Below are 26836 nucleotides of genomic sequence, written 5' to 3'. Positions count from 1 at the left end.
TCATACCAGCGTCATCTATAGGCCAATCAGTTCAGTCATTTTTAATAAAGTTGCTCATGTTCTCTAGTTTCTGTGTGCACCCCCCCCAAAAACAAAACAATTACAGTCTATGCTTGTGTTATTTGACCATGTCAAGGAAAAACAAAATGTAAGAATAACAATAGGTTACACAGCTTCACTATGAACCCCTAATGAAACGTGGAAAGATCAGCAAAGTTTACCTTCAAGTCTGTAGGCGAGTGGGCTGACAGGCGACTGAGCCCTGACTTTAAAATGAGCAATATAGCTGGGAACATCAACAGTGTTGTTGCCCCCGGAGATGGATCCCTCCCAGTTGTAGAAGTTGCTGTTTACTTTGGAGGTCACCTCAGCAAGGCCAAGCAAGGGCAGCACGAAGTCAAAAGAGCGAGGTATGGTGAAAGTTGGGATTTGGATCTCATTGGCAGGAACCATCCAACCTATTTCAGGAACATCAATGGCAGGAATGGACAGGGTAGCGGGAATGTTTAACTCCTCAGAGGATTTTCCTCCCCAAGGCACAACAAGGGAGATTGCCATTTTGTTCTGGTTGAACTCGTATCTAAATAAACTGTCACTGTTGTAAAAACAAAAAAGAAGGTGACAAATTAATTCATTGTTATTAACGAAGAATTTATCCTGATTTCCCCTTACACTTTGCCATTATTACATTTCATTTTATCTCCTGAATTGAATCAAATCAAAGTTTATTTGTCACGGGCGCCGAATACAACAGGTGTAGACCTTACAGTGAAATGCTTACTTACAGGCTCTAACCAATAGTGCAAAAAAGGTATTAGGTGAACAATAGGTAAGTAAAGAAATAAAAAAACAGTAAAAAGACAGGCTACATACAGTAGCGAGGCTATATAAGTAGCGAGGCTACATACAGACACCGGTTAGGTTAGTCATGCTGATTGAGGTAGTATGTACATGTAGATATGGTTAAAGTGAATGGAATGGATTGACATGGAAATACAGTGCCTTCGGGAAGTATTCAGACCCCAAATGTATAGAAAATTATAAACAGAAATACCTTATTTACATACGTATTCAGATCCTTTGCTATGAGACTCAAAGTTGAGCTCAGGTGCATCCTGTTTCCATTGATCATACTTGAGATGTTTCTACAACTTGATTAGAGTCCACCTGTGGTAAATTGACTTCATTGGACATGATTTGGAAAGGCTGTCTATATAAGGTCCCACAGTTGACAGTGCATGTCAGAGCAAAAACCAAGCCATGAGGTCAAGGCACAGATCTGGGGGTGTGTACCAAAACATTTCTGCAGCATTGAAGGTCCCCAAGAACACTGTGGCCTCCATCATTCTTAAATGGAAGAAGTTTGGAACCACCAAGACTCTTCCTAGAGCTGGCCACCAGGGAGCTGACCAAAAACCCGATGGTGACTCTAACAGAGCTCTAGAGTTCCTCTGTGGAGATGGGAGAACCTTCCAGAAAGACAACCATCTCTGCTGCCCTCCACCAATCAGGTCTTTATGGTAGAGTGGCCAGACAGAAGCCACTCCTCAGTAAAAGGCACATGACAGCCCGCTTGGAGGTTGCCAAAAGGTACCTAAAGACTCTCAGACCATGAGAAACAAGATTCTCTGGTCTGATGATGAATCCAAGATTTAACTCTTGAATGCCAAGCGTCACGTCTGGAGGAAACCTGGCACCATCCCTACAGTGAACCATGGTGGTGACAGCATCATGCTGTCGGGATGTTTTTCAGTGGCAGGGACTGGGAGGCTAGCAGTAATAAAGCCTCTCTTGAAAAAGCCAAACCTTGACCCAGAAAATATAAAAAACTATCGGCCTATATCGAATCTCCCATTACTCTCAAAAAATTTTGAAACAGCTATTGCGCAGTAACTCACTGCCTTCCTGAAGACAAACAATGTATATGAAACGCTTCAGTCTGGTTTTACACCCCATCATAGCGCTGAAACTGCACTTGTGAAGGTGGTAAATGACCTTTTAATGGCATCAGACCGAGGCTCTGCATCTGTCCTCGTGCTCCTAGACTTTAGTGCTGCTTTTGATACCATCGATCACCACATTCTTTTGTAGAGGTTGGAAACCCAAATTGGTCTACATGGACAAGTTCTGGCCTGGTTTAGATCTTATCTGTTGGAAAGATATCAGTTTGTGTCACGTCCTGACCAGTATAGAGGATATTTTGTTATTGTAGTTTGGTCAGGACGTGGCAGAGGGTAGTTTATTTATGTATTACGGGGTTTTTTGGTCACTGGTTTATGTTGGTATTTCTATGGGTATGTTCTAGGTTAGCTTTTCTATGTGTAGGTTGGGTGCTGGACTCTCAATTGCAGGCAGGTGTTTCTAGTTGCCTCTGATTGGGAGTCCTATAAATAGGTGTGTGTTTTTGTTTGTCACTTGTGGGTAGTTCTATTTGCACTGCTGTTTGTTTAGCCTGCAAATCTGTTAGCTGTCGTTCTGTTTCTTGTTTTTTCCCGTTACTCACTTGAAATAATAATATTAAAGTATGAGTATTCCGGTACCCGCTGCGCCTTGGTCACATCTCTACGACGACAGCCGTGACAGTTTGTCTCTGTGGTTGGTTTATCCTCTGACAAATCAACTGTAAATTTCGGTGTTCCTCAAGGTTCCGTTTTAGGACCACTATTGTTTTCACTATATATTTTACCTCTTGGTGATGTATTTTGGAAACATAATGTTAACTTTCACTGCAATGCGGATGACACACAGCTGTACAATTCGAAGCCCCACAATTGCCCTCCCTGGAAGCCTGTGTTTCAGACATAAGGAAGTGGATGGCTGCAAATGTTCCACTTTTAAACTCGGACAAAACAGAGATGCTTGTTCTAGGTCCCAAGAAACAAAGAGATCTTCTGTTGAATCTGACAATTAATCTTGATGGTTGTACAGTTGTCTCAAATAAAACTGTGAAGGACCTTGGCGTTACTCTGGACCCTGATCTCTCTTTTGACGAACATATCAAGACTGTTTCAAGGACAGCTTTTTTTTCCATCTACGTAACATTGCAAAAATTAGAAACTTTCTGTCCAAAAATGACGCAGAAAAATATATCCATGCTTTTGTCACTTCTAGGTTAGACTACTGCAATGCTCTACTTTCCGGATACCCGGATAAAGCACTAAATAAACTTCAGTTAGTGCTAAACACGGCTGCTAGAATCTTGACTAGAACCCAAAAATGTGATCATATTACTCCAGTGCTAGCCTCTCTACACTGGCTTCCTGTTAAGGCAAGGGCTGATTTCAATGTTTTACTGCTAACCTACAAAGCATTACATGGGCTTGCTCCTACCTATCTTTCCGATTTGGTCCTGCCGTACATACCTACACGTACGCTACGGTCACAAGATGCAGGCCTCCTTACTGTCCCTAGAATTTCTAAGCAAACAGCTGGAGGCAGGGCTTTCTTCTATTTATGGAATGGTCTGTCTACCGATGTGAGAGACGCAGACTCGGTCTCAACTTTGAAGTCTTTATTGAAGACTCATCTCTTCAGTAGGTCCTATGATTGAGTGTAGTCTGGCCCAGGAGTGTGAAGGTGAACGGAAAGGCACTGGAGCAACGAACCGCCCTTGCCATCTCTGCCTGGCCGGTTCCCCTCTCTCCACTCGGATTCTCTGCCTCTAACCCTATTACAGGGGCTGAGTCACTGGCTTACTGGTGCTCTTCGATGAGGCCCTAGGAGGGGTGCGTCACTTGAGTGGGTTGAGTCACTGACGTGATCTTCCTGTCTGGGTTGGCGCCCCCCCTTGGGTTGAGCCGTGGCAGAGATCTTTGTGGGCCATACTCCGCCTTGTCTCAGGATGGTAAGTTGGTGGTTGAAGATATCTCTCTAGTGGTGTGGGGGCTGTGCTTTGGCAAAGTGGGTGGGGTCATATCCTGCCTGTTTGGCCCTGTCCGGGGGTATCGTCGGACGGGGCCACAGTGTCTTCGACCCCTCCTGTCTCAGCCTCCAGTATTTATGCTGCAGTAGTTTATGTGTCGGGGGGCTAGGGTCAGTCTGTTATATTTGGAGTATTTCTCCTGTCTTATCCGGTGTCCTGTGTGAATTTAAGTATGCTCTCTCTAATTCTTTCTTTCTTTCTCTCTCTCGGAGGACCTGAGCCCTAGGACCATGCCTCAGGACTACCTGGCCTGATGACTCCTTGCTGTCCCCAGTCCATCTGGCCATGCTGCTGCTCCAGTTTCAACTGTTCTGCCTGCGGCTATGGAACCCTGACCTGTTCAGCGGACGTGCTACCTGTCCCAGACCTGCTGTTTTAAACTCTCTAGAGGCAGCAGGAGAAGTAGAGATACTCTGAATGATCGGCTACAAAAAGCCAACTGACATTTACTCCTGAGGTGCTGACCTGTTGCACCCTCGACAACCACCGTGATTATTATTATTTGACCCTGCTGCTCATCTATGAACATTTGAACATCTTGGCCGTGTTCTGTTATAATCTCCACCCGGCACAGCCAGAAGAGGACTGGCCACCCCTCATAGCCTGGTTCCTCTCTAGGTTTCTTCCTAGGTTTTGGCCTTTCTAGGGAGTTTTTCCTAGCCACTGTGCTTCTACACCTGCATTGCTTGCTGTTTGGGGTTTTAGGCTGGGTTTCTGTACAGCACTTTGTGACATCAGCTGATGTAAGAAGGGCTTTATAAACACATTTGATTTGATTTGGCTAGTCAGGATTGAGGCAAAGATGAATGGAGCAAAGTACAGAGAGATCCTTGATGAAAACCTGCTCCAGGGTACTCAGGACCTCAGACTGGGGCGAAGGTTCACCTTCCAACAGGACAACGACCCTAAGCACACAGCCAAGACAACACAGGAGTGGCTTCGGGACAAGTCTCTGAATGTCCTTGAGTGGCCCAGCCAGAGCACGGTCTTGAACCCGATCGAACATCTCTGGAGAGATCTGAAAATAGCTGTGCAGCAACGCTCCCCATCCAACCTGACAGAGCTTGAGAGGATTTGCAGAGGAGAATGGGAGAAACTCCCAAAATACAGGTGTGCCAAGCTTGTAGCGTCATACCTAAGAAGACTCAATTCTGTAGTCGCTGACAAAGGTGCTTCAACAAAGTACTGAGAAAAGGGTCTGAATACTTAAAACCTGTTTTTGCTATGTCATTGTGTGGTATTGTGTGTAGATTGATGATGGGGAAAAAAACAATTTAATACATTTTAGAATAAGGCTGTAACATAACAAAATGCGTAAAAAGGGAAGGGGTCTGAATACTTTTCCGAATGCACTGTAATCCCAACCCCACTTAATATGTGAATTGTCAGATACTTACGATTGAAGGAACAGTTTCTCAGGCACGGTGGGTAGAGTGAGTTCTGCAAGTCTCCTCTTGTTTCTTCCAGCAACTTTGTCCAGCCAAATGTTACACGCCTAAAATGAGATGTACTTTCTAGATTGAGAATTGTTGTAGAGAAATGTTATCAATGGAAACAAAATTGTTGCAATTTGTTAACATTTTGTATTAATTTAACTAGGCAAGTCAATTGGGTGTAGAACATTTGAAAAATGACTGCCGATGCCATTAATCAAAAGATACAGTCAGCTCAAAGTATTGGGACAGTGACAATTTTTAGTTGTTTTGCTCTGTACTCCAGCACTTTGGATTTGATACAATGAGGTTAAAGTGCAGACTGTCAGCTTTAATTTGAGGGTATTTGAAATCATATCGGGTGTACATAGTCCTCCCATTTTAGGGGACCAAAAGTATTGGGACAAATTTACTTATATGTGTATTAAAGTAGTGAACATTTTAATATTTGTTCCCATATTCATAGCACACAATGATTACATAAAGCGTGAGTCTCTAGAAACTTGTTTGATCCATTTTCTATTTGTTTTGGTTGTGTTTCAGATTATTTTGTGCCCAAATTAAGGGTAAATTATGTATTGTGTCATTTTGGAGTGACTTAATATATTTCTAAACACTTCTACATTAATGTGGATGCTACCATGATTACGGATAGTCCTGAATGAATCATGAATAATGATAAGTGAGAAAGTTAGACACACAAATATCATACCCCCCCTCAAAAATAAAATAAATGCTAACCTCCCCAGTTATTGTAATGGTGAGCATGTCTTGGGGCACGATATTTGTGCGTCTGTAACTTTCTAACTCATCATTATTCACAATTCATTCGGGACTAGCTGTAATCATGGTAGCATCCTTATTAATATAGCAGTGATTATTCCCATTACTTTGGAGCTCACTGTATTTTAAAAACACAACTCTTACCTCAATGGCTTTGGTAACAATATGCCGCACTTTCATATCAGTCTTAGCCACCTTCTGATCTAGTATGTCATCAATTAGCTTTTGTAACTCCCTCTGGTAATCTTCTGTGTTTGGGATGAGTTTTGGGATCTCAGAGTTCAGGTCAGACTTCATCTCCACCTCAAACTTGTTGTCATCTGTATGGGAAAGCACATGTAAGACTTGAATCATTTCTGTTTGTAGTTACATTTAGCTATTGCCTTCAGGTCACACAGTACAGAGAAAAAGCTGTATGACACTTACCATATCTCACAATGACTGTTTGCACGGAGGAAGTCCCTGGAATATTGACTGCTGTCTCTAATTGCATGACTAGACCATCGGTGTTCTTCAGGGTTGCAGTAGCAGAGGCATCTGAACTCAGGGCCGGGATGGTCATCTGGACTTGCAGCATTCCATTTTCCATAGACTCAAGTCTAAGTTAATAAACATTCAAAGAAAGGCATGTTAGTTAGTTACAGTATTACCAACATTGCCAAAATGGTAAAAATATAATTCTGGGTTCTCTTTTACCTGGCACGACCAACTAGAGACAACTGTGGAATATTGTGGTTGGTCACATCTAAGGTGATGCCACGTATCTTCTTCCCATTCACATTGCTGTCTGTGACTGCCAGCTTAATCCCTGCCTCAATGTCATAATCAGGGACATGGACTTCAGTGGTCAGAGTGTTCTTGTTCCGGTTGTACTTCAGTGTTGCGGTCGCCTCTGTGGGCTCAGAACCTAATATGAAGAGGACAGATGTGCCTCAATTCATTTTATGTACATTCTATTGGAGTAGCTATATAATTTGCCAGTCTTAATTTGTTATTTAAAAAAAAAAAAATTATTGGACACATACCTGACGCCCTCAGGGTTAGCTTCAGAGAGTCCACTTTCTGGCGTCCCTCCTTACCCTCTCTGAGAGTTTCAGAAGTAATGGCAGCAGTGTATTCTGTTACCTCGTCTGTCGGTTGGATCTCCACAGCAAGCCTAATGAATTGATAGACATGTGTCTCTTAAAGATTATCCTTTGAATCAATAAAATGATGCAGTTGAAATCAAATGTGTTTGGAAATCCTGGCGATGGACTCAACTCTCACCTGCTCTCCCCTGTAAGGGGGTAGTACGGAGCATCATCTGTTGAGCTTGCATTGGTGTAACGCAGTGTTGTGCAGATATTCATACCAGTAAACAGGGGCTGGCATTCAGTGGAGTCTGTCATACCCTCCCCTATCGGCGGCACCATCTTAGTCTGGGTGGAGGACACTGACATCAGCTTGTTGCTGGATTTTGAAGAGATGCAGGAAAATAATGACAAAATCTTTAATATTACTTTTTACATAGTAATGCTTAATATAACTGATTCAAGTTTAGGCTGGTTTATGTAAAGTATTCTATGTTAAAAGATGATGGCATTTGATACAACTGGATTCTTAAGTACGTACTGCGATTCACACTGACAACAGTATGTGAGTTACCCTTAACGTTCCACTTATATTTAAAAACAATTATTTTAAGTAGACGTATTTTAAGTAGAAGTTGGAGTAATTCCCACCTGACACTGAATAGCTGAGTGGTTCCCTTGGGTGCAGGGATGGAGAGTTTGATCTCATTTCTGCTCATGGTGACTTTGGCGTTCAGGGAACTCTCATGGTACATGTTGGTGTGCATCTCAATGCCAGCCACCACAAACTCAGGAATTTGGATGCCCATTTGCGTAATAAACTCCACACCGACAGATGGCATGAAAGACAGCTGCTGCTACAGGTAAGAAAGGCATAATTCACACTTAAAAATAACCTAGGATCCTAAATGAATCATATAATTTGTTCAAATAGGGTTGAAATACATTCAAAGTGTTCCATAAGGCATATACATTTAATTGAATAGAAACAAAAGAGCAGGCAGCTTACCATGCCAGGGGAGAAGTTCAGACCTCCCTTGGCTCCAGGGGCAAAGACACCAGACAAGGAGAATTTCAAGGGTAAGCCAGATGCGGAGGGCAGAGAAAAGCTCTCATCCAGGAAGATATAGTGGGCATAAAGCTCGTTGTCAGTGCTCGACATTAAAGACTGCATGACCTGTGCAAAAATAAAGAGAATAAGGCTAATTGAAACAGAAGGAATTTGGGTCAGTGGAGGCTCCTCAAAAGAGGAAGGGGAGGAACATTCTCCTCAGTGAATGTCATAAAAATGTAAGTAGTGAAAGATTTAAAAAAAGTTATCCTTTTTAGATGAAACTATACTAAACATATTCACGTCACCAAATAATTGATTAAAACACACTGTTTTGCAATGAAGGTCAACAGTAGCCTCAACAGCACTCTGTAGGGTAGTACCATGGTGTAGCCGGAGGACAGCTAGTTTCCGTCCTCCTCTGGGTACACAAAACCTAGGAGGCTCATGGTTCTCAGCCCCTTCCATAGACTTGCACAGTAATTATGACAACTTTCCGAGGATGTCCTCCAACCTATCAAGGCTCGTGCAGCATGAATTGACATGTTGTCCACCCAATCAAAGGATCAGAGACTCAATCTACTACTGAAAGCATAAGCTACAGCTAACTAGCACTGCAGTGCATACAATGTGGTGAGTAGTTGACTCAAAGAGAAAGAAAGACGAAAGTTGAACAATTTTGAACAAATACATTTTTTTTCAAATGAAGGAGAAGCGAGAGAGAGAGGGGTAGCTATATTTAGTTGTATTTTTTTCACTTGCATTTTACTTAGCTAGCGAATGCCGGCTCAAACAGAAAGGGATGCTATGTTAGCTAGCTGGCTATGGCTATCCAACACTGGAACTCTTCCAAGTCAAGATAAGATTTTGGATTTATTAATTCATTGCCATCGAGGCCTGCCGGTGTAAGTGCTAAACTGCTTGCTGACTGTACACTGTACTGCATGATTGTAGAGGGTTTACTAACGCGTTAGTTCTAGTAGGTATGTTAACTAGCTATGACATTAGCTAATATGGTAACAACGATGTAAGATCTGTGTGTAGCGATTAGCGTTTATGATATGAAGGTTTGGCTTGGAAAGGTTTTTTCGCCTGGTCACAGACAGCTGATGTGTTGTGCACTAAAGTCCACAAGCGAAGGGAAAAGGTGAGAAGAGGAGAACGCGTAGATGCGAGAAGGAATTGTAAAATGAGCAAAATGATCATGCGGTGTCTATGTGGCTGCTATGAAAGTGAGTTGTGTTTGCGTGTGATTGGGAGTATATTCATTCTGCTGATTCTGTTGAAAAGGCAAAAGAATGAAACGGGGATAAATATACCTGAATTTATCCAATAGAAACTCTCGTTTGCAACTGTTGGACTAATGATTACACCCTAGATCAGCTAGATGCAGGCAAGAGTGTGAAAGGCGATATTGAATGTGTTAGTCTGTCACTGTCACGCCCTGACCTTAGACGTTTATTTTCCTCTAGTTTGGTTAGGTCAGGGTGTGATGTGGGCAATCTAGTTTTTCTATTTTTTTGTTTTGGCTGAGTGTGGTTTCCAATCAGAGGCAGCTGTCCATCGTTGTCTCCGATTGGAAACCATACTTAGGCACCCCTTTTTCCCTCCTTGAGTTGTGGGATCTTGTTTTTGTGTTGTGCCTGTGAGCACACCATGACTTCACGTTTCGTTTGCGTCTGTATTGGTTTTGGTGAGTTTAATTTATTAAAACATGTGGAACTCTACGCACGCTGCGCCTTGGTCTACTCATTTTGACGATCGTGACAGTCACTTTGATTACTCTAATTTTGCACCTAAGCTGTAAACTTTCATTCATAGGCTAAGTTGTAGCAACCTCATGATGGGGAAAATTAGAGTATCATGTAGTAGCCTAAACCTATCGACGTTACATTGAGCTGGGTGACTGGAATATGAATGACAGTCATCCAAAATGCTCTAATAGCGATAAGGCCTGCTCATAACAAAAAAAATCATCCTCCCTCTTCTTAAACATCACCGTCCGCCGCTGCTTTTGGTGTGGGTAAGTTCACTTTAACTCAATCAGTGTATGGAGATAATTAAAATCATGTTTCCCACTGGGCACAGACGTCAATTCAACGTCTATTCTACGATGGTTCTACGTACACTGAATACAAATGCAACAATTTCTACGATTTTACTGAGTTACAGTTCATATATGGAAATCAGTCAATTTAAATAAATAAGGCCCTAATCTATGGGTTTCCCATGACTGAGAATACAGATATGCATCAGTATCTGGTGTGTATCTGGTGTGACCATCATGCAGCATGACACATCTCCTTTGAATAGAGTTGATCAGGCTGTTGATTGTGGCCTGTGGAATGTTGTCCCACTCCTCTTCAATGTCTGTGCGAAGTTGCTGGATATTGTTGGGAACTGGAACACGGTGTTGTACACGTCCATTCAGAGCATCCCAAACATCAAACATGCTCAATGGGTGACATGTCTGGTGAGTATGCAGGCCATGGAAGAACTGGGACATTTTCAGCTTCCAGGAATTGTGTACAGATCCTTGCGACATGGGGCTGTGCATTATCATGCTGAAACATGAGGTGATGGCGGCGGATGAATGGCACGACAATGGGCCTCATGATCTCGTCACGGTATCTCTGTGCATTCAAATTGCCATTGATAAAATGCAATTGTGTTCATTGTCCGTAGCTTATGCCTGTACCACCACCACCATGAGGCACTCTGGTCACAACTTTGACATCAGCAGACCGCTTGCCCACACGACACCATGCACGCTGTCTTCAGGTGGATGGATTATCTTGGCAAAGGAGAAATTCTCACTAACAGGGATGTAAACAAATTTTTGCACAATATTTGAGAGAAAAAAGCTCTCTGTGCTTATGGGAAATTTCTGAATCATTGAACCAACACTTTACATGTTGCGTTTATATTTTTGTTCAGTGTACTTTCATTGAAATGATGTGGAAACAATGTTGATTCAACCAGTCCGGGTCCAGTGGGTTAGCTCTGTTTGTAATTTCCTGTTTTGTTGAGTTATCTAGTTCGCACTTAGTTCACATACCAAAAACAATAGCACCATTTTTCAATGTGATTATATGTTCTTTTTCCTTCAGAATGACCTGTTCAGTCAACCATGATTTACCTTAAGAGGCATGATCTTGAAGAACACCTCAGAGTACATGGCTAGGCTCTGGGCCATGTGTTCCATCTCACTGGACTTGATGTATCCAACTTCATTTTCAAGAATCGTTAGGTATGCCATAGCCTCAGGGGAGTCTTGAGAGCGAAGTTCCCTGACAAGCTTTTGGAAGTTCTGTCCAATGTCTCTTATGAGGTCCTGTGGGGCCTATAAGATATGGAGGATTAAACATGTCTTTAAAAAGCCAAACCAAAAAACTATTCCTTGAACATCAATACATAAAATCATACACTTTTACCTCTCTTTTCCTTCTCTCACTCCTCAAGTGGGGGATCCAGTTCTCCAGCACCTGCTGGACCGAGTCTGGCATCTTGTGACCCGCCCAGTACATGGCCTTGGAGACCGAGTCAGGGAAGAAACCCTGCTCTCCAAAAAGGGCCTCAAGTCTCGGTTCAAATCCATTACCTTCAATACCAACCTTAAAAAAATAAGTGAGAATACGTTATAAAACTTAAAAAACACATAAAGGGGAGACAAGATATCAATGTAATCACACCAATATAGATGCAATTATTCTTTGAAATAATATGCATTTAAATAAAATGTTTCATTTATTAGATAAATACACTTTTTGTGTCATATTTACCAAATATGTTTCTAAAGTCTTTTCAAACATTACCTCTAACATGTCACTGTTGTACCCAAAGGCTTTGAGGGTGGTCTCCAGCAGGACTTCCTTTGGCAGGGAGTCAGTGGAATCAAAGATCATGTTGCCCTTCATGGAGCCCATGGCAGTGTCCATTTTGTAGTTGCGGGACATTCTGGTGAAGGGGTTAGCAGGATGCTGGTGGTCTTGCAATGCCTCCTCGATATACTGTCTTATTCTTGAGGAAAAGAGAAAGAGCGCTTTTCAGAACCCACAACTTGTTGCACAGTGATTATGGGGATTGGGAAAATAAAGGGTATTATTTTGTTGCTGTGATTCTATTGAACACAATCATGCCCATGATTTTGTAGCTGGACAGACAGATGAAAAATATAACTAAATGAAGATGATTTTCTTACACAGATGTCAAAAACATATACAGTAGGAGATGCAGAAAACAACAACCCCTTCTACCACTGTGATCACACATATTAAGTTATCCTTGTAAACTACGTATATAAATGAATAGGGAGTGACTGAACACATCATACAGAAAACAGTCACTTACTGCTGCGTTGTGGGATCATCAGAGTGCCGGATGTTGTCAAGGTGGGAGGCCACAAAGCTCCTGACCTGTGGGTCCTGCTCGTCGTTCAGCGTGGTGATCACCTTGCTAAGGAGTGCATCGTCAGGACTCTTCATAAGCATCAGATAAGCTGCCACACGTTTCTGGACGGGGTTCTCAGCATCCTGGTACACCTCCAAGAGACTTTCTCTGACCTGTCATTCACAGCACAAACCTTTTAGCTTATTAGTACAGATTGTTATTGATTAGATTATGAACAGTGTGCTAAGTAATACAAGTATATAACTGAAGAGAACTCAAAGAAGAACGTTGAGAATTTATTGAGTAGGTTTAGGTGTTGGGTATGTTGGAGGGCATTGAATCACCTCCTGGTCGATGTCCATGAGTCTGAAGGCCTGAATTGCTGCCTTCTGGACAGATAGAGAAGCCCCGTTCCGCACACAGTTCATGAGGGACTTCTTCAAGCCCAGACCGACATCACCGGTAGATTTCATTGCTTTACCCATAACACCTACAACCTGGAATATGGTTGTGAAAAAATTAAGTTGCAAGGTGCAATACCGACTAGCTGTATCTGTATGTTAGGTATACAACAACACAATACTTAAAACAATACTTTTAATATTGCGTATAAGCGGTTGCATACCCTTAGTGTCAGGAAAGTCATATCCTCATTCCCTGAGCAGTCTCCCAACATGGTATCCATGAACTCTTTCACATCTCTGACCTCAGCGGTGGGATGTCCTGGGTGGAACCTGCAGATGAGTGTTGGGAATATGTTAAAGTAGCGCTGAATTGTGTTGGGATTAGGCTTGCAAAATTCTGGCCACTTTCAATAAATTCCCTGGTTGTCTTGAAATCCCGGTTGGAGGAGTATAAGCATTAAGCAGGAAATCTGTAATTCTCCAACCAGGATTTCGGGAAAACCAGGGAATTTATTGAAAGTTTTGCAACCCTAGTTGTGATGGTAATTATTGCCCTATGGTGGTTAGCTTCAACAATTAATTAAATAAAAAAATCTAAAAAGTTACAAAGCTATTATGGTTTCAGTCAAATAAACTTCAACCATATTCCCCCCTCCCCAAAAAAAGGCAATTGATGAGATAGATGATTTTAGTTATTTTGAGGTAGAGTAAAAAATAGTAAAGAGTGTAATTTCACTTACTTCCTGACTGTGTTTGCCAGAGCGTACATAATGGCTTTGCTCTGTCTGTGTTGGGCCACACTGAGCATATCTCTGACCCGGTGGGAATCAGGGCTCGACTGGAGGCTAAGGGCGTACACAAAGGCGTCCCCCTCCACAGCGGTGCTGTCCATCGTCCTGATGACTTGGAGGATGGCACTGGTGCACTCCGGTGTTCCACACTGGGCCAGGGCCTGCGAGGTCAGCATACCACCCTCCATCATCATCTCTTCCACAGCCGGGCTCAGTGTCTCGTTCTTAAGGGCACGGAGCTCGGAGACCAGTTTCTGGAAGAGACCTGGCCTCCTCTGGCCCTGGTCAGTGCTCGACAGATCACTGAGGTCTCGCAGCGTGCTCAGCACAGCTTCTTTGGTCTGAGTAGGAGCCTTGTCCTCTGGGTACTCCATGCGAAGGGGTTGAATGCGGCTGGTTTCAACCTCTACGTCAACGTACAGGGAGAAAATAACAGGTATGGAAAACCCTTTAAGAAGTTTCCTTCAACTCATGTTATCTGCATAATAATTTACACTTTACTTGACATATAATGGCCAAACGACAGGGTCATAACCCAAGCCAAATGAGCTGAATTTAATGTAATAAACTGATATCAGCTTTCATGGTATCAGTATGTAATTGTTAACACAATGTTACGCAGCTCTTATAACAAGGGGATATTTTTAGCAAGAGCCATCACAGATCACAACAAACACTCACACTTTTCCTGATAGTACAGTACATGCCTTCGTGTTCCTTACCAAAGACTCTGTTGTTGATCTTTGCTGAGTCTTTCAAGGTCAGGCTCTGTGTCACCACAGATGAGATTACACTATTCCTGCAGATGGGTAAAAATTGGCTTTACTGAAATCAATTCAAATATTTTTTGTAACACACATGATCTAGGCTTGAATATTTTCCAGAGAACCCTTTTGAAGCTTCTATAAAGAACCATGCTCATACAGTTCTAAATGGAACCGTGATGGTGCTATAGAGAACCCGTTCCCTATAAATAACTATTAAAAAAAGGTTATATATATCACCAAAAAGGGTTCCGCTATCGTTACAACCCCTTTTGCCGCTGTACAGAACCCTTTTCAATTGTTCTTTATCAAATCAAATGTTATTTGTCACATGTGCCGAATACAACAGGTTACAGGGAAATGCTTACTTACAAGCCCTTAACCAACAATACAGTTTTAAGAAAAATAAGTGTTAAGTGCAGTAGCAGAGAGAACAGTCTATGGCTGCGGTCCAAACACTTAAAATATACACCCTATCCCCTCAGCCCTCAAATGATATGGTTAAAGTATGGTTAAAATTCCCTAGTTTTTATTGTTGTGTTCATTGACAAGTTGAATCAGGTGTGCAGGCTCTGGAATGGCTGGGGGGTCCCTGAGGAGAGGTTTGAGAACCACTGATTTAGATATCAGTTCTCAATTGACGCAAGGCCATATATGAGTCTTTCACAAGACACCATCACTGGACATAATCACATTTAACATGTAATGGCATAGCACAACAGATTAGATAAACTGGAATGACACTCACTCACTGTTGCACAAAAAGAGCTGTGAGCAAACCACCACTGTGAACCGCAAAGAACCACTGTGAACCGCAAAGAACCACTGTGAACCGCAAAGAACCACTGTGAACCGCAAAGAACCACTGTGAACCGCAAAGAACCACTGTGAACCGCAAAGAACCACTGTGAACCGCAAAGAAGGGCTCAAAGGGTTCTTTTAGTCATTATTGTTCCACACAGAACCCTCACCCTTTTCAAAGAACCCTTGAGGAACACTCTTTTCTTAATGTGTAAGGGATGTTTTCTATTGGGGACTTCATTTTGAGTAAATATGATAAGCTGCTAGCATTGTGATGACTGGACTAATGTATGAATGAAGCCAGAGAGTTGATATGTTGCACGTGTAGTTTGTATTTCTGCATCTAGGCTAATATGCCCTTCTCGTTCTCTGCATATTCTCTCACCAGTTGTGATATGTTGGGGGATTCTTGGGGAGGTTGGGCTATGGCCATCTTTTTTTAGTGCTGATCTGATGTAGAATGTAGGCCTACTTGATGTTTGCAATGGCATTGTAGAAGAACCCGTCACACGTAGTGCTTTGAATTAATGGCGACTTAGCGTTATAGGCCCACAGTAGGCTACAACAGCACACACACACACACACACACACACACACACACACACACACACACACACACACACACACACACACACACACACACACACACACACACACACACACACACACACACACACACACACACACACACACACACACACACAGTGTTGATTGATCATGCCATTATTTATCTTGGGAAACGAGAATGGGTTTGTGCGGGAAATCATGGTAACCCGGTTCCCGCAATTAAACCCTAGCACACACACGCACAGTTGCACACCGCACATACACATAAATGTTTGTCGGTGACTTACTCATGTGAGAAGGGCAGGAAGATGTGCTTTTCTGTGCACACAGCATTGGTCATATGCTTTCTCCTGTTGTCAAACTGATAGTTGCAGTCCTGATTACTACTGATGAGCTTGGACAAAGGACCATGCTGAAGAAAGAGTGATAGCCGTATGTTGACATTATTACCTTTTTTAAATTTCCTGAAAATCGCACTTTTGAAGTAAAAAGAAAAGACACATATCTATCAAAATGGCTGTAAGGTTTGTTCAGGACTTCCTTGAAATGTCAGATATTTTATAGACTATAGTTGCTCTAACATAACATGACATCATATAATACATGATATGTCACTTTTAGCAGTCACTTTAAGAGCAAACATTTTTGTACAGGTGTAGGATTTTAATTTGATCACCCTGTTGTTGCAGGAAATGTGTAGTGTATTCAAGGTTAAAAAGGCGTCTAAAGTTTGTAATTTTCACTTTTGTACCAACCCCTACAAAAATGTCCATTCATTATAATCCACACAATATTTCACATTTCCTGTTGCTGTTGCTGTAGGATTATTTTTCTACTGTGAGAAACTGGTCAAATTAAGATCCTATATCTGTATGGGTGGACGCAGAGGGAATCGAACCCACAACATTTCCAACACAGTGAAGTTGTACAGGTTTAATGTTTTGGAAGTCAGGTCTCACCAGGCTTGGGAATAGGGCCAGCGGGCTGCTGGGGAGCTTCATTCTGCGGAACTGATCACACTGAGACAGATCTCTGGTGAGAGTCACATCTGTATCAATGTCCTTCCTGGAGTTGACCGTGTAGTCAGTCTTGCACAGGCCATGCACAGTGTTCTAATGAGGAAAGGGAAAAATATACATCAATTTTTCCCTGACTTTCCCTCGGTGCAATAGTGCACTTCTAAGAAACACCTGACCTACCATAATGTTGTTGCTCTCCTCCACGACAGGGACGTTGAGTGCGGAGATGATGCCCCTCTTGATGTTCAGGATGTTGACAGGCTCATCTGGCTCTGGGTAGAGGCGTATCCCAACGACCGGCTCCCATGTGATTTTCAGAAGGTTCCTGAATACACACAGTACACCAGACAATAAGTCAATATTGTCAAATTCATTATAGTTGAACTGTTCTTTCACAGGACTAAAAATAATAGACTATTCATTTTACAAGACTATTCATTTTACATGTTATTCATTTTACAAGTGAAAAACGATTGAAATAGTTTTTAAAAAATGAGGGAAAGTGATGGAGAACATTTTATGTTCAAATCATCATCAAATTGACAATACATGTTTTATCTTTATGGTAAATGTTTCCACTGACTTCTCCATAGCAGCCTGGAAGGCCTCAGCTCCTGCGGCCTGTTTATACACAGGCTCTCCCTGAGGGTCGATGACCGACACCTCACTGAGAGCACAGTCCGCTGTGTGAAGAACGAAGCTGCATTCTTGTGGGACTTCGAGTTCAACCTAAACAAGAGAGGTCAAGCAAACAGAGAGAGGGAGGGTCAGTAAGATAAGAGCTCACCCGTTTACCAGGAGAAACAAGAAAAAGTGGAGCCACAAAAACAGACATAGGCCTACCTGACATGTGACTTTGGGGCCATTCCTGAGATTGGATGTACCACTCACACCGTTTATGCTCTCTGTTGTGTATTGGTACACATATTTCTTAAAGGTCTTAAACCTTGCTGACACTGGAGATCACAAATAACGGGCAAATCAATTTGAATAATGTCACTGAATGTACAAGTATTATATGAAGTATAATATAATTTCCATCAATACTTCTAATATATTAGTTACTAGCCACGTTTTAGATGCACAGTACCAGTCAAAAGTTTGGACACACCTACTCGTTCCAGGGTTTTTCTTTATTTTAATAATATTACTATTACTGAAATAACACACATGGAATCATGTAGTAACCAAAAAAGTGTTAAACAAATCAAAATATATTTTATATTTGAGATTCTTCAAAGTAGCCACCCTTTACCTTGATGACAGCTTCACACACTCCTGGCATTCTCTCAACCAGCATCATGAGGTAGTCGCCTGGACTGCATTTCAATTAACAGGTGTGCCTTGTTAAAAGTTAATTTGTGGAATTTCTTTCCTTGTAAATCCATTTGAGCTAATCAGTTGTGTTATGATAAGGTAGGGGTGGTATACAGAAGATAGCCTTATTTGGTAAAAGACCAAGTCCATATTATGGAAAGAATAGCTCAAATAAGCAAAGAGAAATGACAGTCCATCATTACTTCAAGACATGAAGGTCAGTCAATGCGGAAAGTTTCAAGAACTAGAGTTACCAGCCTCAGAAATTGCAGCCCAAATAAATGCTTCACAGAGTTCAGTAAGTAACAGACACATCTCAACATCAACTGTTCAGAGGACACTTCATGAATCAGGCCTTCATGGTCGAATTTCTGCAAAGAAACCACTACTAAAGGACACCAATAATAAGATAGACTTGCATGGACCAAGAAACACGAGCAATGGACATTAGACCAGTGTAAATCTGTCCTTTGGTCTGATGAGTCCAAATTTGAGATCTTTGGTTCCAACCGCCGTGTCTTTGTGAGACGTAGAGTAGGTGAACGGATGATCGCTGCATGTGTGGTTCCCACCGTGAAGCATGGAGGAGGTGTGATAGTGTGCCTTGCTGGTGACACTGTCTGTGATTTATTTAGAATTCAAGGCACACTTAACCAGCATGGCGACCACAGCATTCTGCAGCGATACACCATCCCATCTGGTTCGTGCTTAGTGGGACTATCATTTGTTTTTCAACAGGACAATGACCCAAAACACATCTCCAGGCTGTGTAAGGGCTATTTGACCAAGGTATAACGGCTGTCGTATAGAGGGGACCAAAGCGCAGCGTGTTGAGTGCTCATTATGATATTTACTAACTCAAAAACAAAATAACTGCCCACAAACACAGGTGGAAAAAAACCCTACTTAAATATGATCTCCAATTAGAGACAACGAGGACCAGCTGCCTCTAATTGGAGATCATTCCAAAAAACAACAACATAGAAATAGAAACATAGAATTTAAACATAGAAATAGAAAACATATAAAACCACCCAAAAACACCCCCTGTCACGCCCTGACCTACTCTACTATAGAAAATGACATCTTACAAGGGTCAGGATGTGACACAAGGAGAGTGATTAAGTGCTGCATTAGATGACCTGGCCTCCACAATCACCCGACGTCAACCCAATTGAGATGGTATTGGATGAGTTGGTGTCACGCCCTGACCTTAGAGAGTCGTTTTATTTCTCTATTTGGTTAGGTCAGGGTGTGATGTGGAGTGGGCATTCTATGTTGTTTATTTCTTTGTTTTTGGCCGAGTATGGTTCCTAATCAGAGGCAGCTGTCTATCTTTGTCTCTGATTGGGAATCATACTTAGGCAGCCCTTTTCCCACCTGTGATTGGGGATTCTTGTTTTTGTGTAGCTGCCTGTGAGCAGTCCCAGAATGTCACGTTTCGTTTTTCTCCTGTTTTGTTGTTTTGGTGAGTTTCATTTTCATTACAAGATGTGGAATTCCATGCACGCTGCGCCTTGGTTTATATATGACCGGGAGTTTGAAGATAGCGATCGTGACAGAAGATCCCACCACAAAAAGACCAAGCAGCGTGCGCCTACGGTGAAGACGAGTTGGACATGGGAGGACATCCTGGACGGCAAAGGATCCTGGACGTGGGAGGAGATCCAGGCCGGAAGGGATCGCCTCCCATGGGAACAAGTGGAAGCAGCGAGGGAGGAACAGCGACGAGATCGGGAGTCACGGCAACGACGGAAGCCCAAGAGGCAGCTCCAAAAATGGGGGCGGGAGGGCACACGGGGAGATTGGCGGAGTCAGGGTTGAGACCTGCGCCAACTCCCCGTGCTTACCGTGGGGAGCATGTGACCAGTCAGGCACCGTGTTATGCGGTGATGCGCACCGTATCTCCAGTGCGCATTCACAGACCGGTGCGCTCGTTGCCTGCGCCCCGCATTTGCCGGGCTAAAGGGAGCATTCAGCCAGGACGGGTTGTGCCGGCTCAGCGCTCCTGGTCTCCAGTACTCCTCCTCGGTCCAGGATATCCTGTGCCAGCTCTACGCACTGTGTCGCCAGTGCGCCTGCACAGCCCAGTTCGTCCTGTGCCAGCGCCCCGCACTTGTCGGGCTAAAGTGAGCATCCAGCCAGGACGGGTTGTGCCAGCCCTACGCTCCAGACCTCCAGTGCGCCTCCACGGCCCAGTATATCCTGTGCCAGCCCCACGCACCCGGTCTCCAGTGTGTCTCCCCAGTCCGGTGAGACCTGTTCCAGCTCCACGTACGAAGCCTCCAGTGATAATCCATGGCCCGGAGTCTCCAGTGATAATCCATGGCAAGAAGTCTCCTGTGATGATCCATGGCCCAGAGCCTGTAGTGATGATCCATGGCACAAATCCTCCAGTGATAATCCATGGCCCGGAGCCTCCAGTCATAATCCATGGCACAAAGCCTCCAGTGATGATTCATGGCCCGGTGCCTCCAGTGATGATCCATGGCACGGAGCCTGTAGTGATGATCCATGTCACGGAGCCTGCAGCGACGTCCCCCAGTCCGGAGCTTCCGGCAACAGTTCCCAGTCCAGAGCTTCCGGCGACAGTTCCCAGTCCAGAGCTTCCGGCGACAGTTCCCAGTCCAGAGCTTCCGGCGACGTTTCACAGTCCGGAACCTGCTGAGACGGCCTGCAGTCCGGAACCTCCTGAGACGGCCCGCAGTCCAGGAACCTCCTGAGACTGCCCGCAGTCCGGAACCTCCTGAGACGGCCCGCAGTCCGGAACCTCCTGAGACGGCCCACAGTCCGGAACCTCCTGAGACGGTCCGGAGTCTCCAGTGACGGTCCCCATTCACGGAGTCACCAGCGACGGTCCCCAGTCCGGAGTCCCCAGCGACGGTCCGCGGTCCAGAGTCCCCAGCGACGGTCCGCGGTCCAGAGTACCCATCGACGGTCCACGGTCCAGAGTCCCCAGCGACGGTCCGCGGTCCAGAGTCTCCAGCGACGGTCCGCGGTCCAGAGTCTCCAGCGACGATCTGCGGTCCAGAGTCTCCAGCGACGGTCGGCGGTCCAGAGCCTCCAGCGACGGTTGGCGGTCCAGAGCCTCCAACGACGGTCAGCAGTTTGGAGCCTCCAGCGGGGGTTCCCAGGTCGGAGCTTCCAGCGATGATCCACGGTCCGGTTCCTCCGGCGATGATCCACGGTCCGGTGACACAAACGCGGAGGGATCAGCGGGCGGAGCGGGGGCTACGCCCCGAACCAGAGCAGCCACCAAGGGTAGATGCCCACCCGGACCCTCCCTTATAGGTTCAGGTTTGCGCCTGGGAATCCGCACCTTTGGGGGGGGGGGGGTACTGTCACGCCCTGACCTTAGAGAGCCGTTTTATATCTCTATTTGGTTAGGTCAGGGTGTGATGTGGGGTGGGCATTCTATGTTTATTTCTTTGTTTTTGGCCGAGTATGGTTCCTAATCAGAGGCAGCTGTCTATCGTTGTCTCTGATTGGGAATCATACTTAGGCAGCCCTTTTCCCACCTGTGATTGTGGGATCTTGTTTTTGTGTAGCTACCTGTGAGCAGTCCCAGAATGTCACGTTTCGTTTTTTTGTTGTTTTGGTGAGTTTCATTTTCATTAAAAGATGTGGAATTCCATGCACGCTGCGCCTTGGTTTATTTATGATCGGGAGTTTGAAGATAGCGATCGTGACAGTTGGACTGCAGAGTGAACGAAAAACAGCCAACAAGTGCTCAGCCAATGTGGGAACTCCTTCAATACCGTTGGAAAAGCATTCCTCGTGATGCTGGTTGAGAGAATGCCAAGGCTGTTCAAAGCTGTTATCAAGGCAAAGGGTGGCTTCTTTTAAGAATCTCAAATCTAAAATATATTTTGATTTGTTTAAGACTTTTTTGGTTACTACATGATTCCATATGTGTCATTTCATAGTTGTGATGTCTTCACTATTATTCTACAATGTAGAAAATAGTAAAAAAATTAATTAATGAGTAGTTTTCACTGGTACTGTACATCTACATAATGAAAAACAAAACATCATTTTTTTAAATGAAGAATAAAAAAAATGTTTTCCCTTAATTAAGTCAATATTTTTTACACAACATCCTGGGTTCACAGTCGAAGTTCCACATCACCACTTGAACTCTGGACCTTTACTGAGTAAATGGAAATTCTCTTAGTGAATAACATCAATTGTACTAATCATGAACATCATGGCGCAAGAGTTCAGATCCAGCCAGGTTATCTCTGTTATCTCCAGTTCCACTAAAACTCAAAAACCAGGACAGGCATCGATCTAAAAGCATTTATTTACTGAATGTAAGATTAACAGTTCAAGTAAATCCTTAGAGACTTACATGGGCATGATGACATCTGTTCATCAGCATTCTCACTGCCTTTCTCTAAAAAGCAAATAAAAGAGTCTTAATTTTTGTGAAAACTTTTACGTTGGTGTAGCATTTATTTATACTGAACAAAATATAAAAGCAACATGCAACAATTTCTAAAAATTTGACTAAGTTACAGTTCATATAAGGAAATCAGTCAATTCAAATAAATTCATTAGGCACTAATCTACAGATTTCACATGACTGGGAATACAGGTATGCATCTGTGTGACCACCATTTGCCTCATGTAGTGTGTGACACATCTCCTTCGCATAGAGTTGATCAGGCTGTTGATTGTGGCCTGTGGAATGTTGTCCCACTCCTCGTCGATGGCTATGCGAAGTTGCTGGATATCGGAGGTTACTGGAACATGATGTCGAACAGGTCGATCCAGAGCATCCCAAACATGCTCAATGGGTGACATGTCTGGTGAGTATGCAGGCCATGGAAGAACTGGGAAATTTTCAGCTTCCAGGAATTGTTTATAGATCTTGCAACACGGGGCCATGCATTATCATGCTGAAACATGAGGTGATGGTGGTGGATGAATGGCATGACAATGGACCTCAGGATCTCGTCGCGGTATCTCTATACATTCAAATTGCCATTGATAAAATGCAATTGTGTTCATTGTCCGAAGCTTATGCCAGCCCATACGTTAACCCCACCGCCACCATGGGGCACTCTGTTCACAACGTTGACATCAGCAAACCGCTCACTCGAACAATGCCAAACAAGTGGTCGGCGGTTGTGATGCCGGTTGGACGTACTGCCAAATTCATAAAAACGACATTGGAGGAGGCTTTTGGTAGAGACATTAACATTTAATTCTCTAGCAACAGCTCTGGTGGACATTCCTGCAGTCAGCATGCCAATTGCTCACTCCCTCAAAACTTGAGACATCTGTGTCATTGCGTTGTGTGACAATCCTGCACATTGTAGAGCAGCCTTTTATTGTCCCCATCACAAGGCGCACCTGCGTAATGATCATGCTGTTTACTAAGCTTTTTAATGTGCCACACCTGTCAGGTGGATGATTATCTTGGCAAAGGAGAAATGCTCACTAACAGGGATGTAAACAAATTTTTGCACAAAATATGAGAGAAATAAGCGTTTTGTGCGTATGGACAATTTCTAGGATCTTTTATTTCAGCTCGTGAAACATGGGACCAACACTTTACATGTTGTTTTTATATTTTTGTTCAGTATACTTAGCTACATTGAATCTGTGTAAATATCAGACATGCAGTCGAGCATACATTAATAGACATCTATTTTTCAAACTATCCAAAATAATTTAATGTCATTAATTAAAGTAGATTGTAGTATAGAATATAATTATTTTCCTAATATATTAGTAAAATATGGATCTTCCTATATTGACTAAATAAAATGCAAATGATGAACGGTTTTCACTATCTTATGAAAATCAGAGAGTAATAAAATATTAAAACTTACGAGCAAAGACATTGGTGCTCAGAAGAAGTAATAGCCAGATCTTGGGGTCCCCCATGATGGGCGCTCAACGACAAAAAAAAGCTCTGTCCCTTATGTTTGGTTGAGCTCTCTCTCAACCGTAACTGATTCACTAACCACAGGACCTAGATTTTTTATAATGTCTCCCCATATCTCTCCTAGTCCCTCCCAAAGACAGCCCAACTGAGAGCTATGGTAGATAAATCAAAGTTGCAAATGTTGTGGCCAATCCAAAGGTCATCAACTTTGACTAGTTAAACAAAGGAGACAATTGTCACTATTCTAGAATATGTGAATTGCACATTTGTCAGTATTGATTCTCCCGTTTAGCAATTGTTTTGGATCAAAATATCATTGTCTCCTGTTTTGTTTCTCAGGGATCTACTGCCCTGTAGCAACTTGCAACAACTACCCGTTGCAATAATATGTAGGTCAGTATACTGTATGAGGAATTATAGCTATGCCCTGATCCATGTATAGTTTTTAGAAAAGTTGGAAAAGGTTTTTGTACATGATTTGAATTACACAAAAGTCTATTATAGAGATGCACGCTGAACAGTAGGATTTGGTATATACAGTATCAGTTAAAAGTTTGGACACACCTACTCATTCCAGGGTTTCTCTTTATTTTACTATTTTCTACATTGTAGAATAATAGTGAAGACATCAAAACTGATATAACACACATGGAATCTTGTAGTAACCAAAGAAGTGTTAAACAAATCAAAATAAATGGTATATTTGAGATTCTTCAAAGTAGCCACCCTTTGCCTTGATGACAGCTTTGCACACTCTTGGCATTCTCTCAACCAGCATCATGAGGTAGTCACCTGGAATGCATTTCAATTAACAGGTGTGCCTTGTTAAAAGTTAATTTGTGGAATTTCTTTCCTTCTTAATGCGTTTGAGCCAATCAGTTGTGTTGTGACAAGGTAGGGGTGATATACAGAAGATAGCAGTATTTGGTAAAAGACCAAGTCCATATTATGGCAAGAACAGCTCAAATAAGCAAAGAGAAATGACAGTCCATCATTACTTCAAGACATGAAGGTCAGTCAATGCTGTAAAATTCAAGAACTTTGAAAGTTTCTTCAAGTGCAGTCCCAAAAACCATCAAGCGCATTGGCTCTCATGAGGACCACCACAGGAAAGGAAGACCCAGAGTTACTTCTGCTGCAGAGGATAAGTTCATTAGAGTTACCAGTCTCAGAAATTGCAGCCCAAATAAATGCTTCACAGATTTCAAGTAACAGACACATCTCAACATCAACTGTTCAGAGGACACTCGTGAATCAGACCTTCATGGCCGAATTTCTGCAAAGAAACCACTACTAAAGGATACCAATAATAACCAACAATACGCCATCCCATCTGGTTTGCTCTTAGTCGGACTATCATTTGTTTTTCAACAGGACAATGACCCAACACACCTCCAAGCTGTGTAAGGGCTATTTAACCAAGAAGGAGAGTGATGGAATGCTGCATTAGAAGACCTGGCCTCCACAATCACCCGATCTCAACCCAACTGAGATGGCTTGGGATGAGTTGGACTGCAGAGTGGAGGAAAAGCAGCCAACAAGTGCTCAGCATATGTGGGAACTCCTTCAAGACTGTTGGAAAAACCTTCCAGGTGAAGCTGGAGTCCAAGAATGTGCAAAGGTGTCATCAAGGCAAAGGGTGGCTACTTTGAAAAATCTCAAATATAAAATATATTTTGATTTGTTTAACACTTTTTTGGTTACTACATGATTCCATATGTGTTATTTCATAAATGTAATGTCTTCACTATTATTCTACAATGTAGAAAATAGCAAAAAAAATAAGAAAACCATGTGGCTCAGTTGGTAGAGCATGGTGTTTGCAACGGCAGCATGGTGTGTGCAACGCCAGGGTTGTGGATTCGATTCCCACGGGGGGCCAGTACAACATCAAAAAAAATGAAATGTATGTATTCACTACTGTAAGTCGCTCTGGATAAGAGCGTCTACTAAAATGTAAATTAGTAGGTGTGTCCAAACTTTTGACTGGTACTCTGTATTTATATTTTTAAGATTTTGGAACTTGCAGAGATCTGATACAGGTCTGATAAACGTTCAGTTTAATATCTGTTTAACATTCCAAGAACCCTATCAGTATGACTTAACGATCTGATAACCTGTGCAACCCTACTGCTATATAAGCGGCCTGGAACATGACATGCTGCTTCTGCGGCTGGTGTATGTAGTGTGCCTCATTGATTACAGTGGGGGTGTTTCAACTACAGCTAAAGAAACATTAAAGAAACAGACATTCAACGCTTGAAGTGTACTTTTGGCGGGAGCTGTGTGACCCATCAGACTCAGCCTATTTTCTCAGCTTTTCTGCCGTAGTTTAAAATCTTATGCCAACCTACAACTTGTCAACAAAAATGTAAGGATTCTATACTTGGCAAAATAGTTTTTCCCAAACAGGTTAAATGGCACAAGATGTGACTTGATATCAAACATAAGGATAGCATTGTATTTTTAAAAGCAAACACACCAGTTAATGCACACCTGAGATGCAAAGTAATGTTCGTTTTTCAGTAAACAGTGTTATTTGAATATAACCTCTGAGGTAGCTGACATGGTCTGCCAAAGCACTTTTTTTATTTTTTAACTTTCAATTAACCCCATAGTCGGATGTTGA

General features: G+C 42.9%; 1 protein-coding gene across 1 annotated transcript in view; it reads right to left on the bottom strand.

Moving 5' to 3' along the window:
- Positions 1-24329, bottom strand: part of apoba (apolipoprotein Ba) — a 40643-nt gene extending 16314 nt beyond the window's left edge. The window contains exons 1-24 of the mRNA XM_029713210.1: positions 24152-24329; positions 22663-22707; positions 17838-17950; positions 17578-17723; positions 17175-17319; positions 16935-17087; positions 16263-16387; positions 14566-14642; positions 13793-14249; positions 13274-13382; positions 12993-13145; positions 12610-12821; positions 12075-12279; positions 11694-11873; positions 11399-11602; positions 8218-8385; positions 7860-8065; positions 7405-7587; positions 7164-7294; positions 6835-7045; positions 6565-6737; positions 6283-6458; positions 5320-5417; positions 222-595 (exon numbers count right to left, since the gene is read on the bottom strand). Of these exons, the coding sequence (XP_029569070.1) occupies positions 222-595; positions 5320-5417; positions 6283-6458; positions 6565-6737; positions 6835-7045; positions 7164-7294; positions 7405-7587; positions 7860-8065; positions 8218-8385; positions 11399-11602; positions 11694-11873; positions 12075-12279; positions 12610-12821; positions 12993-13145; positions 13274-13382; positions 13793-14249; positions 14566-14642; positions 16263-16387; positions 16935-17087; positions 17175-17319; positions 17578-17723; positions 17838-17950; positions 22663-22707; positions 24152-24206 (4099 nt within the window). The 5' untranslated portion in view covers positions 24207-24329. The remainder of the gene's footprint in view (positions 1-221; positions 596-5319; positions 5418-6282; positions 6459-6564; positions 6738-6834; positions 7046-7163; positions 7295-7404; positions 7588-7859; positions 8066-8217; positions 8386-11398; positions 11603-11693; positions 11874-12074; positions 12280-12609; positions 12822-12992; positions 13146-13273; positions 13383-13792; positions 14250-14565; positions 14643-16262; positions 16388-16934; positions 17088-17174; positions 17320-17577; positions 17724-17837; positions 17951-22662; positions 22708-24151) is intronic.
- Positions 24330-26836: the final 2507 nt, after the last annotated feature.

The sequence above is a fragment of the Salmo trutta genome, chromosome 25 (assembly GCF_901001165.1).
Source record: "Salmo trutta chromosome 25, fSalTru1.1, whole genome shotgun sequence".
NCBI classification, from domain to species: domain Eukaryota; kingdom Metazoa; phylum Chordata; class Actinopteri; order Salmoniformes; family Salmonidae; genus Salmo; species Salmo trutta.
Note: the sequence above shows the minus strand (reverse complement) of the source record. Positions and strands in the feature narration are given on the sequence as shown.